The sequence below is a fragment of the Amblyomma maculatum genome, chromosome 1 (assembly GCF_055883805.1).
Source record: "Amblyomma maculatum isolate TAMU_Amacu chromosome 1, ASM5588380v1, whole genome shotgun sequence".
NCBI classification, from domain to species: domain Eukaryota; kingdom Metazoa; phylum Arthropoda; class Arachnida; order Ixodida; family Ixodidae; genus Amblyomma; species Amblyomma maculatum.
In genome coordinates, this window is record NC_139344.1 from 41,814,681 (window position 1) to 41,831,663 (window position 16,983).

Here is a 16,983-nt window from a genome sequence, read left to right on the forward strand (position 1 = left end):
ACATCGACACCTCCTGCGCCGTATTTTCTACAAAACGGGGGCCTTCAACGCTGCCGCATTAAAAATCTTTGTACGTTAAAAAACTCACTCTTGATTGCACCTCGCGCATAATGTTTCGTGTCTGTTATGCGTCACCAACACCACTGATTGACATTCATGTGGGCTAACCAGTTGTTACTATAACCATCATGGTGTGGTTTTAAGCCTTTAAGCATAGAATTTGCTTGAACGTGGGTCATGTGCATTCTGTATATATCTCTACTGCTCTGTAGCCCCTCTCTGCCGCTAAAACAGACCACGCATAATTTTCCAGGGGTTGCGTTTGTACCATTGGTGTCCGTTGCTTTTTAACCCGACAGCGGTAAACGGCCCGTTCTTCGGAAAATGCGGCCGGCATTGCGAGCGAAACATCACGGACGTGTCTCTGGCAGGTGGCAGGTGACATGGCCGAGTACGTCACGCGACCACGTAAAGCACGTAGACCCAAATTAAGAGATTAGACACTAAGCCTGTAGCAATGTGCTAAACGTCCCCAATCGGCACGTATGCGCAGATACATGGAGGCGCCGTTGCTGTTGCTGAGCATCTCGACCATCGTGATGACCATGCTGCCGGCAGTCGGCACGCGGCCGCTGGGGCCCCGAAGGCTGGCATCGTGGGAACTCATCCGGACGCGCATGCCCTGGGCCGTTGTCGTCACCTACGGCACGGTATCGTCGCTCACAAAGCTCGCCGAAGTGAGTCGCTCGTGCACCGCTCGTTGCGCGTCATATGTCTGGGTGCGGTTACAGAATTCCTGCGGCGAAACATCGCTATTTAGGCCCTGCCCTGCGCGAAGCGCCTTGGTTAAGTCGACTTTATATGCATGTATTCTTGCAGCGAGCGCACTTTCCAGTGTGACCGAACGTATTTTGTGCAAGCTTTCGAGGGACGTTCAGCGCTTCAAATGGGAGCGTTTCGCATTCCACCACCGACGCCGTCATCGTGTGCTCGAACTTTTTGTTCGAACGCGATTGCGACATATTGATGACGCGAAGAATAAACAAATCATGGTTGTGATTGAGGGATTTTATGGCGGAATAAGCGCTGTTGTGGCACAAGAGCACTCACAAATCCCATGTTATGATTCACCAGTTTTACTACTTTACATTGTTCTGGTTTAAACTTTTTTTTCTTTCTCTCAGTACACTGTGATGAAATGCTGCCAGTAGAGTAAAGCGCGTGTTGTGGTGCCAGCTATGCGAACGACCTTCTGTGTTTTATGACAGTACTGTTCAGCCCTTTTCTATTATATTCTTGTTTTAAAGACATTTTCGATGAGTATATACTCTTATACCTAGTCCACGACAAAGCTTCATTCGAGCTCCGGCGAAGCGAGTTTTTACTGCGAAAGCGCTTCAAGTTTACCCCCAGCGATTTCGGCAGTCTGCCGTGAAGAACACAAAACGAAGCCTGAGCTAGACTCAGTTAAGGTTAATGGCAGTGTAATAATGGAAGCATATGGCATAGCACGTGAAGAATGTCTAGGACATACCACGGCCTACCTGAAATTTGATTTTGGCGTGACCTTGGCCGAATTTGAGCTTTAAGAAGTCTAGTTGGGCTCGTCTGAAAACAGGCTCGGCTCATTCCAAAAATGAACTTGGTCAACACACAGTTTGAGCTTACGAAATTAGAGTGGCCCCCTCCCAACCTGACTTTGCTCAATTCGAGAACAGAGTTGATCCGCGTTCAAAACCAGCTTGGTTCACTCCCAAAATGAACTTGGTCCACCCTTAAAATTGACTTTGCCCTATTCGAGAAGTGAGTTGACCCACATTCAAAGCCGACTTAGGCCATCCGTTCGGAAAGTTCTTACATGTGGATGAAAAGTCGGGATGTGGAAGATTTTGCATGATGCAAAGTTGAACCATCTCTCGTTTTTTTTCTTTTTTTAAATGTTGCGATATATATATATATATATATATATATATATATATATATATATATAAATAAAGTTTGCAGGGGTCAAGTGGATGCAGCTAGCACAGAACCGGGATGATTGGAGAAATATGGGAGAGGCCTTCGCCCTGCAGTGGGTATAGTCAGGCTGATGATATATAAATATATATATATATATATATATATATATATATATATATATATATATATATATATATATATATATATATATATATATATATATATATATATATTTCTGACTGGACCTTAGGGTCAGTCTGATTGCGAATTGATGTGATGATTGAAAATGCTCAGATAGATTTCGTCCGCACTTTCAGAAAGTATTCGTCAAACTACGGAGAACACTAGAGTAATACGCGTTGAAAAAAAAAAAAAAAAAACGAGAACACTTGGGACATAAAGACCGTGTGGACTGGGTCAAAACGACGAGATCTCATACCAAAACTCCAAAATATGATTGCTCAGTGCTTCAAAACACAGCACGTCAGTTATGTCGCTTTCGGGAATTTTCCTTCTTCTGATAATTTTTAGAGTAAAATATAGCTAAAGGGGAACCTTAATTAGTTTCAAGAAATTTTTCCTCTTTTTTCAAATTACCGAGTTCACGAACTGTTGCAGGAAAAAGGGCCTTAATAAAAGTTTATAAGGGTCTAGTTAAACAAATTAGATTATTACACAAAAACTGCTGCGGGACAGGCAGTGCTCTTCTACACCTCCACACTGACGAAATTATGGCCACAACCGTTGCTATTTGTCAAATGCCTGCCGAAGAAGAGCGAGAGTTAACACTCTACCACCCAATGGATATATTCGGCGTTATCATAATGAGGCCTTCGTTTGAAAGCCGTGCTCGCTCCCATACCCTTGAGAAGAATGGACATATTGACATTTTAGAATTTCACGGTTCATTAACTACATTGTTATTTCGCGTAGAGAGCTTTTTTGAGTGACAGTTGATCCACTGTCGCTTATTACTACACTAAAGCTTACTACTTGCACTCCTCCTACTTCGAAAGGCTTTTCGGGGCTCCGATAAGCGATTAGACATCCCCAGAACCTTCAGTTCCGTGAACACAAATATTTCGTGCTCAAATGCTTTTCTTCTACATGGAAATGCGTCACTGAAGTTACAGGCCAAATACTGCCAAATCTGTCGCATTTTCTTTTCAATATTTTAGTACATTCGCTGAGCACCAGTCAGTTCCAGCCTCATTAGAGCTCTACTGCCCTACTACAGGCGTGAAGGTTGTCACCTTCAGTTCAGTTCAGTTCAGTTCAGTCGTGTCCGACTCTTCGTGACCCTATGGACCATATCACGCCACGCTTTCCGGTCTCTCACTAACACCTTAACCAACGGTAACTAAAACCCTTTCAGCGTCATTGTAAACAGAGAGCGAAACTTGCAGTCGCATAAACTCGCCTTTCCGTTAATATTAGAGGCTGAGTGAGAAAGCATTTCTTCAAAGGTCCCTTCGTAGTATCTGCTAGTATGTGGTCTGAGTTCATAACTGAGGTGCGTTGTTTTTCTCTACCAAGGAGCGCAACGTCGTCAGTGTGCTGTTCGACTGGATCGGTCCGCAGTTCTGGGAGGGTCGGTCTTCGCACTCGGCACAGATGCTTCTCTGCGCCCTGGCCGCCTTCCTCTCTGAGTTCATCGGCAACGACACTCTCAATGACCTCATGGTTCCCGTGGTTGTGCGCATAGTATGTGACCCTTCGGTTGACATCGTCTTTACCATGGCGCACATGCCTTACGCCCGTCCTAAGCTCTTCAGTCATATCACTTGCACAGCTGGAGAGCTGATCAATCCGAAATTTCGGGTTTAGAATAAAGTTCTTATATATGGGGCCTGCAGCCGCTCTAGAAGTTAGCAGACTAGTCTCTCCCCTTGCCGCATTCAGATGAAGTTGTAAGCATGCAGCCATAAGATGGCCGCAGGTTCTATCTGTATTTATATTTGTAATTTCGTAACTCGAAGTATAAAGAACTCTAACACTTGCTTAACTCGTGTTAGCATTGTCGTTCTCTAGTTACGTCCCCCGCAGGACGAACGTACGCTTACCCTCAACGATTCCAATTTCATCTCTCTTCCACCGGCCACGGCTACGCTATTCCTGCAAGTTGCGCAACAAGCGCAATACTAGGAGCAGCGAGGAAGTGAACATAGCCCAGGCTGCGAATCAGTTTTCGTTTTTGTACTCGCAACTAGCTCTTGTTGTTAGAATCTAGTCTGCATGGTATTCGGCGCGAGGAACGAGTTAGCCATTACTGTCAACATGTTTGCGCACCATCTCATCTTACTGTTCAGTTTTATCTCAGTTACAGCGGATGAAAATATTCGCTACGAGTTACTCACTGTTCGCTACTAGCGGCCAACAAATGTAGCTGATTGACAATGTATTGTTCCTAAATCCATATGCACGAACTCTGCGCGCTTGTTATTTATGCGAACGCAAACGTTTGTAAAAGCTGGGCTTGCGTGTCTGAGCAATAACGACGTTTTGGTGTGCCAACACATGCGGTGACAGATATAGACATTGAAGATGCGCCATGCTAGTCATTGGAAAATAGCAGCATTGCTAACACTCTGAACCTCTTGGCTGCTTTTGTACACCTTTATATTGTTCAATTATTTAAGCTTGAAATGTCGCCAAATAGAATGCATCAAGAGGGATTCTAATTTGCGTGCCTACTTTTCGTATTATATTTCCTGCACTAGTCAATCTCTTCTTTGTCAGTTCAGTTAAAACATTCTCGATCGCATTTCTTTTCTAATTCACAGTGCTTTCCTTGTCTGTCTCTTGTCGTCATATTTACCGCTTTTACTTTTCCATCATTTGCTGAGCTGTTCGTATTCAATCTTCATGTTTTTTTTTTATTTTTGTTTGCCGGCCTAGTAGGCTAAAACTTGTGCGATGCAGTTGCCACGTACTTTTGGAGGGACAGCGTCGCTAAGTGCTGCTGCTCATAAGCTGAGAGTGGCTGCCAAATGCGTTCAATTCAGTCCTTTTGCCAGTTTCTTTGCCCTGATGCCGGTGTGTTGTTACTACCCGACTAGGATAAATGCACTAACATAATATTTTGATAAATATTTGCCTGCTTGAAACTTCTTTTTCCGAATCAGATAACATAAACTCATGCATTTCGTCGCACTTAATATGTATCGGGATCCAAGGCCCATGTTTTCAGAGTTGTTGTTTTGGATGGCCACCACCTGTTGCTTTCATCAATAATGCCTTGTCCAAAGCGTGCTGCATGCTAGTAAGTAAGGAGAGCGGGCACGTAGGAGTTTCCGCAGGCAGGCGGTCATCGATCCCAACATCACCTTATCACTTTTTCGGGAATCCGCTTGTGCCCTGAGCAGAGTCCAAACATAATCCAGTCTTATTCGTATTAACTTTCAACTCTATATACTGCAATACTCTACTTGTCGAGCTCCTGAGCATTCTGCTGCAATTCATCTCCTCAGTTGCTCGACCAAGAGAGAGAGAGAGAGAGAAAGAGTGATAGGTTTATTGAATTACTAGTTTTGTTGTGGTAGCTGAGCATTCAGCCCGGTCTTGCGGCGGGTAGACCCTTAGCATAGGATCTACCCATCAATCCTGTTCCATCAGTAACTTCGAGATATATGATACATTTCCCTTTAACTATTGCGTCTGATGCATTCCAAAAATGTTTCACATTTAATAGTTCTGGAAATCACGCATTGAATAACAACACTGAGAGACTGTCGCTCTGTTTGGCGCCCCTTCTGATTAATATTCTTTAGCTTCTTTTGGAGGACCGTGACCACTATGCAGTCCCTGTTGTTATTTATAGTGTTTTTACTCGTCCCGCTTTAGCATCTTGGATACGCAGTGCCTACGTGACTGCTATCTCTCCAATTAATGGCGTACTATTCATAATCTTTCAAGGCTACGTAAAGTTGCCATATAAATTTTTGTGTAACTCTAAGGGGGCATAAAGGGGTTTTTATATCAATATCCCTTCTCGGTAGTCAGCCTTCCCACGAGCACTCACGAATTGATTAGAGATGAAGATGAAATGTTTATTTTAAGTCAGGAAGGTTGGTCGAAGCTACTTAGGCAGCATCGCCAGTTAACGACGCCATTGGCTTTCACTGACTGAGGGACTTGCTTAACCAACTTTATTCGATGATACAAGGTCTCCCTGGTCAAGACCAGCTGTCACGTACTGATCATGTATTGTTGCCTGGGTTCTTCTGTTACATTAATAAATTTGAATTGCAGGTCCTGATATGGGAGAGGCATTTTCCCTACAGTCGATGTACTCAGGCTGATGACGATGTTAATAATGATAATTGTTTCTAGTACATAACAGACAAAAATGGCTACACGCTTTAGCTATAGACACAAAATCATTATCACGCTGACAAAAGTGACACTAACTCTTATGCAGGCCTGTATATCTCGGTATGTGGATATGTGCTCCTCTCTTGAAAGCCGACTAATTAGCACCCAGCCTCGCTCACCTTTCTCGTAACACTCCTGATTGCCCCCATTTCCTTCTCACTCCAGCAGAAACTTAATGTCCCTTTTCATCGAGCGCCCTTCGCCCTTCCTTCCGCCTTTGAAAAAAAAAAATGAGAACATCTCTGCAGCGTCGCAAATGCGTCATGTTCCACAGCAGACCAATGGAGGTATAGCTACTCCTTGATGCTGATTTTATTTTTTTTTTAATGTGAAAGCAACACTACCACAGTCAAAGCGATACCTCTTGTGGCCGCAGCTACGCCGTGAAGAGGCGTAGCTACGGTCTCCCCATAAAAAAAAAAAAAAAAAAAAAAAAAAAAATCAGGCTGCCATGACGTTTGAATTCACGTTACCCCTATGCCACGGGGGGGAGCTGCCAACTCGGGTCGCTCCTTCCATGCGGGAGGGTGATATCAGAGTCAGCTTGCCAGAACCGTTTGCATTCTCGTTACCCGTACGACGCACAGGCACGTCCATATACGGCTTGGTTGAAGCGTGACTTATATGTGAGCTGGTAGCTTACGCTCTCGCGTCATACCCATAAGGGATAAGCTTAAGGGTCCCCAATAATGTAGCCCCTTACACTGATAGGGCGTGACAGGGAAATAATGTAGCAGGCAAAACAAGCTTCCGCCGTTGCTTTAATCCGCACTTCAACTAAGGTTAATTATAGCCAAATCACCACTGTTTTTTTTTTCTTTTTTAACGTGCACCCATTGTACGTTCCCCGCGCTAACATACGGTGAAAGTTTCTCCGCAGTCAGCCTCCGTGTCGGTCGAAATGTGGTCAAAGAATCAACATGGGCAGCTGAATACCTCTCTTGTTTTTCTGTGATTTTACCAGCATAAAAATTGTGGAAAATTGAGACTCACTAACAAACTTTTCGTTAGGTATCGAGAGACCAAACTGTCTGCTATTTTGTTACAGGCATCTACTATACGCGCCCACCCACTGTATTTTCTGGTTCCTGTTGGCGTCATCGCTTCTGCCAATGTGATTCTACCAATGTCCCTTCCGCTGTTGATGCTACGTGAATCCCTGGATATACCTTGCACGCGAATGGTTAGTATAAGTTTCCAGATAAGCTTTACGACCATGTTGCTTTTTATACGAGTCTACTAGGCGAGGTTAGCAGCGAAAAAGACAAATTTCGTAACTACAGGCGTGTTTTACGGGTTTCGCCTGTTCTTTGCAATGACAGTTAAGGCTCCTGTGCGGACCTCTACCTGCCACCGTCACAATTCGGGCAAATTTCTGACGCGCTGTTTCGCAACCTTGTCGCCTCTTCTAATGCAGATATTAACCGGCCTGTTGCTGAAGACCGCGCTCGTCCTTTCCATGCTGTTCACCATGAATACTTTGGGGACGTTGATCTTCACAAACCAGGAGCTCGACCAAGCATTCCTCTTGGTCAGTCTGACGCCAGCTGGGGCTAATGCCACCCGCCTGCCCCCGCAACGCTGTCACAGCGTTCCGTCGCATGTAACAGACAGACCTGCGTCTGCTGAAACTGATACGGACGCCTCCGAATCTTGAAACTGATGTTGTACAGCTGTTTTTGGTTATAGTCGGCCTAAAATAAAATGTTTACCCAAACGAGACGTACGCCAGCAAGGGTTGAGAAACTTCAGGAGCTTCAATCTTCAGTAGTGCAATGTACGAACGCCTCTGCGCGTTTTGTTTCTGCAGGTAGGTGCGATAATTTGTGTAGTCACAGAAAATAACGTGAACTGGGGTGCATCCTGCTCGCAATTTAAGGCGACGTCGCTACTTCTGCGCTCTTTTAGCGAAGCCCTTGAGCCTCTCGCCGAGAGAAGCGATGCTAAAGGTTTTGTCTCGTACGCACCAGAGCACGCTAGGATTCTGGAAAAGCACATGCACTGGTCGGGCGACGTCTTCGTACGATCCATAATTTATAAAATGTGATACGATACGATCAGATACTGTACGATAGGATACGATACGATACGGTACGATACGATACGATACGATACATATATAATGCGATGCAATGCTTTATTTTTCACATTTTTCTCGAAATAAAACAATTGGGAGCGAGCAACAAAAGGCTGCCGATTAGCGGACTGATGAAGGTTTCTCTTTCGTGACAGCTTGAAGCGGCACTCACATTGCAAGGCGATAACAGAAATATACACATACTTTGGGATATATGACGCAAAATGTGACGAATTCAGGACTTGACAACATGTAACGGTGCATCCTCACAAAATCGCGTTATGCTGGGAAGTCACAGCAGAAGAAAAAAAAATGGAAAAGACACGTACATAATACTGCGGATATGACCATATACAACTGGAAACGAAAGATAAAACCACTGTAAGAAGCACGGAACATTTAAACAGGCATTAGGACCATGACAAACTTTTGTTGAAGATTAGCTAGAAGATCTGTACTTTACACTTATACAATACAATACGAGTACGATGTGATACGATACAATACAGTGCATTTCATGCATTCCAAACACCTTTCGAGTGACACTTGGGGGAACAGTGGGAGGCAGAAATGATGCTGCAAGATTAGATAAACACTAACAACATTCACGTGATTTCTCTTCTAAAGAAGCATAAGTATTTTTTAACATGTTACCTGGGACACCCTGTGTGTGTGTGTGTGTGTGTGTGTGTGTGTGTGTGTGTGTGTGTGTGTGTGTGTGTGTGTGTGTGTGTGTGTGTGTGTGTGTGTGTGTGTGTGTGTGTGTGTGTGTGTGTGTGTGTGTGTGTGTGTGTGTGTGTGTGTGTGTGTGTGTGTGTGTGTGTGTGTGTGTGTGTGTGTGTGTGTGTGTGTGTGTGTGTGTGTGTGTGTGTGTGTGTGTGTGTGTGTGTGTGTGTGTGCGTGTGCGTGTGCGTGTGCGTGTGTGTGTGTGTGTGTGTGTGTGTGTGCGCGTGTGCGCGTGCGCGCGTGTGTGCGTGTGTGTGTGTGTGTGTGCGTGGGTGCGTGCGTTTGTGTGCGTGTGTGTGTGTGTGCGTGCGTGTGTGTGTGCGTGCGTGTGTGTGTGCGTGCGTGTGTGTGTGTGCGTGTGTGCGTGCGTGTGTGTGTGTGTGTGTGTGTGTGTGTGTGTGCGTGCGTGTGTGTGTGTGTGTGTGTGTGCGTGTGTGTGTGTGTGTGTGTGTGTGTGTGTGTGTGTGTGTGTGTGTGTGTGTGTGTGTGTGTGTGTGTGTGTGTGTGTGTGTGTGTGTGTGTGTGTGTGTGTGTGTGTGTGTGTGTGTGTGTGTGTGTGTGTGTGTGTGTGTGTGTGTGTGTGTGTGTGTGTGTGTGTGTGTGTGTGTGTGTGTGTGTGTGTGTGTGTGTGTGTGTGTGTGTGTGTGTGTGTGTGTGTGTGTGTGTGTGTGTGTGTGTGTGTGTGTGTGTGTGTGCGTGCGTGCGTGGGTGCGTGCGTTCTTTCTTACCACTATCTTCCCTTCCAAGCCCACTTTCTAGCACTGCAGTAATTGGTGAGGAGAAGCCACCTTCAGCAGCCGTAACGTCGACCGATTTTGTTATTGCGTAGAGAAACTACCATTAACGTCGTGCATAAGCCGAAACAGGCTGGCGGGCTTCTGTCTGAAGGTTCAGCGTGTGGCGGAAAAATGTATAACTTTGCCAGCAAGTATGAAGGTTTGATTAATGTTACTGATGCCGTCGACGCTTCTAGGTGCATGTAGTTGCCCTTGGTGGCGTGGACTCCGTTCACGTACAAACAATGAGCGTGTCGTAAACAATGCCCCGTGTAACTCCCCGATCGACACACATGAACGCGAATTAAATAAACAATTAATTAGGTGAAATATTTAATGCTGAATAGAGGAAGAGAAACAGAAACGGAAAGGCAGGGAGATTAACTATGTGATGTCCTGTATACTGCTCTGTACATGAGAAAGGGAACAAAGTCAGAGAAATCAGAAGACGAGAGGAATGTGGAATCAGTTTTCAATATGTCTGTAGGTCATTAGTGTTAGGTGATACAGGGCATTCACTAGACGGTCACGACATTCAACTAAAGCTCCCCCCCCCCCCCCCACCCTTCATATGAGTGATGAAGTTGTGGGCGCTTAATTCTGTCTTCTCAACGGCAGGGTTCCGCAACTTCTTTCTCGTCACTGGTTGCCCCTCATCGAGTTAAACGGTGATTGTTGCTGACAGGTGTCTCTGAACGCAACCTAAAGGTAACATATGCTCACTAAAGACAAGAAATGATTACGGTGAAGGTACTTGCATACTGTAACCGTTGCCATACCGCCACCTCGTGGCTTTCCTTTCTTCATGGCTAGTTTTGCGGCTGTATAAGAATCGAAAACACCACATAATTCAACCTAAAAGGGAACACACCACAGGAAAGGTGCAACCTAAAAGGGAACACCTTACAGGAAAGGTGTTAGTAATTTATTTGAAAATTTTGAATCGTAAAAAGAAAAAAAGAACAAAAAAAGTTTAGAAAAATGGAACTCAGATGACTCGAACAGGTGCTTCAGTGGTGAGGTGAGTAGTGCTAATTCATTACGCTACCAAAGCGACGGGAATGACGACCTTTTAATGCGCTCTTATTCGTCTTGACAATATTTCCTCTATTTGTCGGCAGGTAACGTTGCTCGGACGACCCTACCATTGAGAAAACGGAATCACGCGTCGGGGACAGTAGGTTTATTTTTTTTTAGTGCGGTTTTGGACAAATGAAGACTTACAGTTGCTTTAAATGTTGGAATAACAGGAAAACCTCATAATACTCCGGGTACATAAATACACTTAACCTACAGCCACCTCATGACAGGAGCCGACGTCTGTGAAGAGTAATCAGGGAGCTTAACGTATAAGCAGAACCCCTCTATAGTAAACTCACTGGGCCCAGAAAAAATTGTTACTACATCAGGGTTTTTACTATATGAGTCGTTGGTGATGACATGGTCGTGAAGATGTTGTCTGCTGATTAAACTGCTACTACTGAGCACGACTTGTTTCTTAATGAAACAGACGCTCTAAACTACCTTCCGACTCTCTCTATCTTATCATTTTTTCATGCCATTTTCTTTTTTCAGTTACAAGATTTTTTGTTAACATGTTGTGGAAGTACGTACCTGTTAAGCCTGACGGCAACGTGGCTATGAATACAACCAGGTTTTATTTCATGTGAAACCCAAAGCCTTGCATTAACACGGCGTCATCTTCTACTGTTTCTGTCTTTTAAAAGGCTACAGATGAGAAATGCGCGTGGCAGTCAAGCACTGCAAAACCGCACACACCGCACCTCCAGTTCTCGCCAGCGCTGCCTCGTTCTTCGTGCTGCACAGTGCTGCAAATGTTCGGCGTTTCTTTCCTTCCCTATTTTGCGCTGCACTTTTAGTCTCCGACAACGCCACCTTCTTTCCATGTTTGTAGACAGCTTTATTTTACTTTTTTTTCCTACACGCCGCATGCTTTCCCTCACGGCTTCAAGGCTTCCGTAACATTGGCTTCTTCTGCATGCTGCTAAGCGTGATGGTAAAGCCATTAAAAAAAAACACTCAGGGGTGTTTGTTTTGTATTTTGTTTTGTTTTGTTGTTTTTTTCGAAAACAAATTACTCGCGATCTTAAGTAGCACGCGTGCGGCGATATCATTTCATGGGAAGTCGTCGCCGCAGCCGGACGCCCTTTACTACAACCGATTTTTGCCAAAAATGTCTTTACTATAAAGAGGGAAATATTGGTGGTGGCTTAGCTTGGTTAAGCCTGGATATCACAAGCGAAAAGCTTCGGGGATGCCATGGCTTAGCTTGTGGTTCCTTGGCGTATAGTTGTGGCTTACCTTGTTGTTCACGGTTCCACCTTATAGATATTCCATGGCTTATCATCATGGTGAAACATTGATTACAGCCGTACATCACATAAGATTAAACTTTATTCCGATTCCACATCATCATCACCGTTACACTTCTGTATAGACATAAACACAGCCCGGTGAAATCGCCCGGCACCGGCTAAAGGTCAACCGGCGGAGTCGCGGCAGTGGTTGCGGCGGCGGCTCCGACCACCTGCGCCTCTCCTGTGACGTCACATGGTTTGCGCATGCGCAGGTGTGGCTTTAATTGCGAAAGCAATACTACGCCAGGTCTAACCGCTCGTTGCTGTGTGCCGTGTCCGTGTCCATGACTGTGGTCCCCTGGCAGGAGCTGCCAACTTGAGTCTCTCGTTTCACATGGGACGGTTATGTCAGACTCAACCTGCCAGGACCCTTGCATTCACATTACCCCTGTAGGCCACTAAGGCACGTTCATACAGATTGGTTAAAGCGGGGCTTTAATATGTGTTTCTAACGACGGAGCACACGCGAGACTCGGAGTTGACTAGCCCAGTGAAGCTTTTCGCTTGAAAATATTTAGCCATCTATGAAGATGCATTCGGACTTCAGTTTGACTTCACTGTATCCGAATTTTTACTATTTACTATTTTCAAGTTTTATATATATATATATATATATATATATATATATATATATATATATATATATATATATATATATATATATATTAGTTTGTTTAAGGTATCCGTCTGTCCCCTTTGTAACGTACACCTGTACCATGAGGGTATTGTATATAAATAAATTGTTTTCTTTTGGAGTGCCATGGTGGCGGATCCGTGGCAGTTGGAGCGTCACCACAGACCATCGAGACCAATTAAGGTGAAGCAATTACGTACAATTTGATGCAAATGCTCACTTTGTAAGCAAAACGGTGCCGGAAACTAATGCCCCGAGTACTTCTTGGCCAACTCAGTGTTGACACTCTGAGCCTTTGTCACTAAGTGGCGACACGGGTAGCTGCAAGCTGCGTTACAGTTTTCCTCTGCCGACACGGGTAAGGCACCGAAAGGTACTATGTATTATGTGGCGTAACCACAGGGTTGTGCACTAAACCCCAAGTGTAAGGGGACCGACAAGTAAACAGCAGCGGTTTCAGGGATAGAGGAAGCCTGTCTATACTTCCTGGCGTCTGCCTGTCCTTAACTGCAGCAATGTTATGGTGACATAAGTTCGTGCTTGTAATCTGGCGCAGGTATTTTATACGCGCACGTTTTGGGAAGGTTGTGGGGGCTCGAATATGTGTCGTACGATCGTTAGGGCTGGATATATTGTCAATACAGCGAAGACGCGACCAACCCTCGTTTCTGGTCAAAACATAAATGTATTTGCGTGCAGCTAAAGCAAGATGACTTAAGGTCTTCTTTTTCTTCCTTTATTTACATATTTCCTGGGACACAGACAAGGAGCGTGTTACCAGTGTTCCAGGCAGAAACAGAGGCATCGGGAAAAGGATAGCACACATGTCTGGTGCGGGGCAGAAACCCTATTATCTGCGGTAGTAGGCAGGGAAGAGTTTATTGCCGTTCTCCTTCCCGTTCCTTCCAGTCGCTGCAGACTGGCGTCGAGAATGAAACTTGGGAGGTGCCGTCTCTGTCGTTTGATGAAATTGACCCCCCCCCCCCTTTCTTTTGGACCTTCTGCGTGGCTTCTTGACACTTGTAATCATTAAGCTTGCACAACGTACACCTTGCTGTACAATCCACCTGCACAGACCACACAGAGGCATATCACGTAGTTTCTACAAAAACACACTTGCAAACCTTTAAAAAAAAATCGCCTCGTTTATTGGCGCAACCAAAGCACCCCCATTCAGCCACGTTATTAAATTGCGCTTTTTCCATCCCCATTGTTCTCTTCGTGTGTTTATCTTTTATGTGTGCGCAGGCCATTCCGGTATGGGAATCCGGAAATGCATTCCTACCGAATGCTGCCTGCCGAAAAAGCACCACAATACGGCGGCTACCCCAGTCCGACTTGCAACATGGAGGCGTTAAACCCACATAGCAAAAACGTAAGGCCCTGTATTGTATGGAAGCTATCTTCTGCTTGACCGTCTGCTCTACATCTTCCTCTTCTTCGCGACGTTTTCTTCAAAGTTCACCATATGTACGACCGGTCGTCTTATTCACGTACAAAGAGCATACGCTCTGCGTGGCCATGCGAACAGCGTACACTTTTAAAGCCATTCAGTTGAGTTGAGGATTTCGGACGCAGTAGCGTTTCCACAAAGAGCAGACGCAATTTAAGAGATGATTAAAGCTTGCCGTCAAACCCCTATTCATTTCTGCATTAAAAATACCCGCAAAAGCCAGCGCAGGGGGGCATTTTACGGCCGATCACGCTGCGGAAGCAGCAGCAGCAGCAGCAGCAACAGCAGCAGCAGCCCAAACCGCAGGCGCAGCGCGTGGCCCACGCGCCCCTCTTCTTGCGCCAGAGCGCCGCGTCAAAGAGAAAACCCCGCACGGCAAAGGGTCCAGGCGACGGTACAGCCAGGACTTGGAGCGACCTAGAGACCGCGGCGAGAGTCGGCAGCAGCACCAGTCATGTTGCCATGGGCCAGGAGGCGCCTGGTGCGGGTGCACTCGCAGATCATGGGCAACCAGAGCGCCGAGCGGCTAAGCCCGACCGCCAGTGGCTACCCCCCCGAAGAAGAGAGGCCGGTGTACGCCACCCGGTCGGCCACCAGCCCGCCCAAGCAGCTCAGCTACGACTCGGCGGCTCCCGGTGACTGCTCCGTCATGCTGCTCAACGTCGAGGTGCTCGACGAGGACAACCGACCGCCGGCGCCCCCGGCGCCGCAGCCGGCGCCTCTGCCCCTGCAGCCGAGATACTCGGTACGTTGTGCGCCCTCTCACCTTTCGCACGCCACCCGATGGCTTATAACGCGCGATTTAGGCTCCCGCGAATGCGCTGGAGGCCATGGCTTCCTCTAAGCAATGCTGCTGAGGCTTGCATCGACGCACAAATCCCGTTCGCAGACAAGCGCGATACATGACCGGTCGAAGCACTGCGGTTAGCTTTATGTTTTTGTGTGCTATTTGTTTGCGCCAGATAGCATGGAGCAAACATTGAAGCCTCTTTGTACGTCACGCTACGCGGGGAAACCATGCCCCCGTTGTTCAACATGCAAGCTTTGTTGTATCGCCGTTAACAGGAGCAACCCATGACCGACTTTACCTGCAAGACCAATCCGTTGGATACACGAGCGCGGTGCATTATCATACTGAGTGCGTGTATACGCAGTAAAACCCCCCTTTAGCAATACCACTTAGAAAACTATATCCGAGTAGCAATGAACTACCGCGGCACCGTCAGCTTTTCAATGATTGCTATGGTTAAATAAACAGCTTATAACAATTCTGTTATCCGAACCGCGCTCACAATGCGAAAGCTCCCGCATTGCCAGCAAGGTTTTCTTTTTTTAATTTCCGCCTTCACTGTTTCCTCGCTCCTGCAAGCTCACCGGATTTCGCATCAGGAATTTATCCTGGAACGCGGCCTTTTTTTCGAAGTGCCAGTAACGCGAAGATTTGCGAAGCTGCCACCTATGTAATGATGATGGCGGCGTGTCAAGACTGAAGAATTCTTGCATGTTGACAATGCATCCACGAAAATGAAAATTTCATTAACGAGGCTTTTCCTTTTAGCTGTCACCTGCGCCGATGCGCCGATAGGGAAGATGCAAAAGATGCTTTACAAGAGTTAGAGTGCCTCCGGCAACCCGCAGGGAGATGTGAACTAAACATGCCATGAAACAGTCAAAGCTGACTGATTGATTGCTTCCTGCAAGAAAATATACATTGTAAGCTACTTTCCCGTCATTAAATGGTCTGAAGTTTGTTATTTCTTTGTTTTTGTCACAAACCGACTGTAACAACTATATTTCCTTGATACTTGAATCTTGTTTTAAGTATGCTTCACTACATATACAGGCATCGAACATGTCTCTTGTTGAGCTAATTTTTGCATGTAGAACAGGCTAAGTCACTGTGCCGCTGAGACCATACAATACAAGTAGACACATACTGCGCTTCCGCACAACTGTTTTCACCTATTCATTACGGGACATCAATAAAGGCCCTCAGTCAAAGCACAGCTACAATTAAAAAATGATACATATTAAATTTAATAGCAGTAGTGGTGGTTGATAATGAAACAAAAAACGTAAGGAAACGATATCAGAGCCCGTTGCGACATTATCGGCCATAGAACCTTGATCTGCGGCTGGCGAAAGTAAAAATCCAGTGAAAAAATAATGGAAAACACATATAGGGTCGATAGCGAGGGAAGACATATGTAGAACCGTGTACAATATTTACGCTTATGCAAAAACAATCACGCAATAATAAATAATACGATACCGTTCGCACGCGTCGTCCACAGTTATAGGTGGCCAACGGTAACGTCCTCGCCATGCTGGCCAAATTTTTACCTAGCATTTTCTTGCGGTTCCACTCATGGCATTGTTGTCATTCTGATCACCTCATACTACTAAACGTGCAGCATCATATCGCGGACGTACTGAAACCACCGGACAGGACACTATAGCGCTCGCTATGGGCTATTCCTGCTCCGGTCCTTCACACACGTCGCGTACTACGAATGAATTATTACCATGACGCACGAACACATTCGAAAGCCTATCAGTGCACTTGGTCCTGCATGTAAGTACTTGCACACTGGCCGAACAAG

At 45.8% G+C, this 16,983-nt stretch overlaps 2 protein-coding genes across 2 annotated transcripts in view; both read left to right on the forward strand.

Annotated features, from left to right (window-relative positions):
- The first annotated feature begins 586 nt into the window (after nucleotides 1–586).
- LOC146202199 (uncharacterized) lies at nucleotides 587–8,044 on the forward strand. Its single transcript, XM_084584240.1, has 3 exons — nucleotides 587–737; nucleotides 7,385–7,519; nucleotides 7,754–8,044. Exons 1-3 carry the CDS (start codon nucleotides 600–602, stop codon nucleotides 7,991–7,993), a joined length of 513 nt encoding a protein of 170 aa, XP_084440366.1. The 5' UTR covers nucleotides 587–599; the 3' UTR covers nucleotides 7,994–8,044.
- A 6,790-nt stretch (nucleotides 8,045–14,834) lies between these two features.
- The window catches only part of LOC146202200 (N-acetylated-alpha-linked acidic dipeptidase 2-like), a 38,353-nt gene continuing 36,204 nt past the window's right edge, over nucleotides 14,835–16,983 (forward strand). Inside the window, exon 1 of the mRNA XM_084584244.1 lies at nucleotides 14,835–15,125. Coding sequence (XP_084440370.1) covers nucleotides 14,835–15,125 — 291 coding nt within the window. The remainder of the gene's footprint in view (nucleotides 15,126–16,983) is intronic.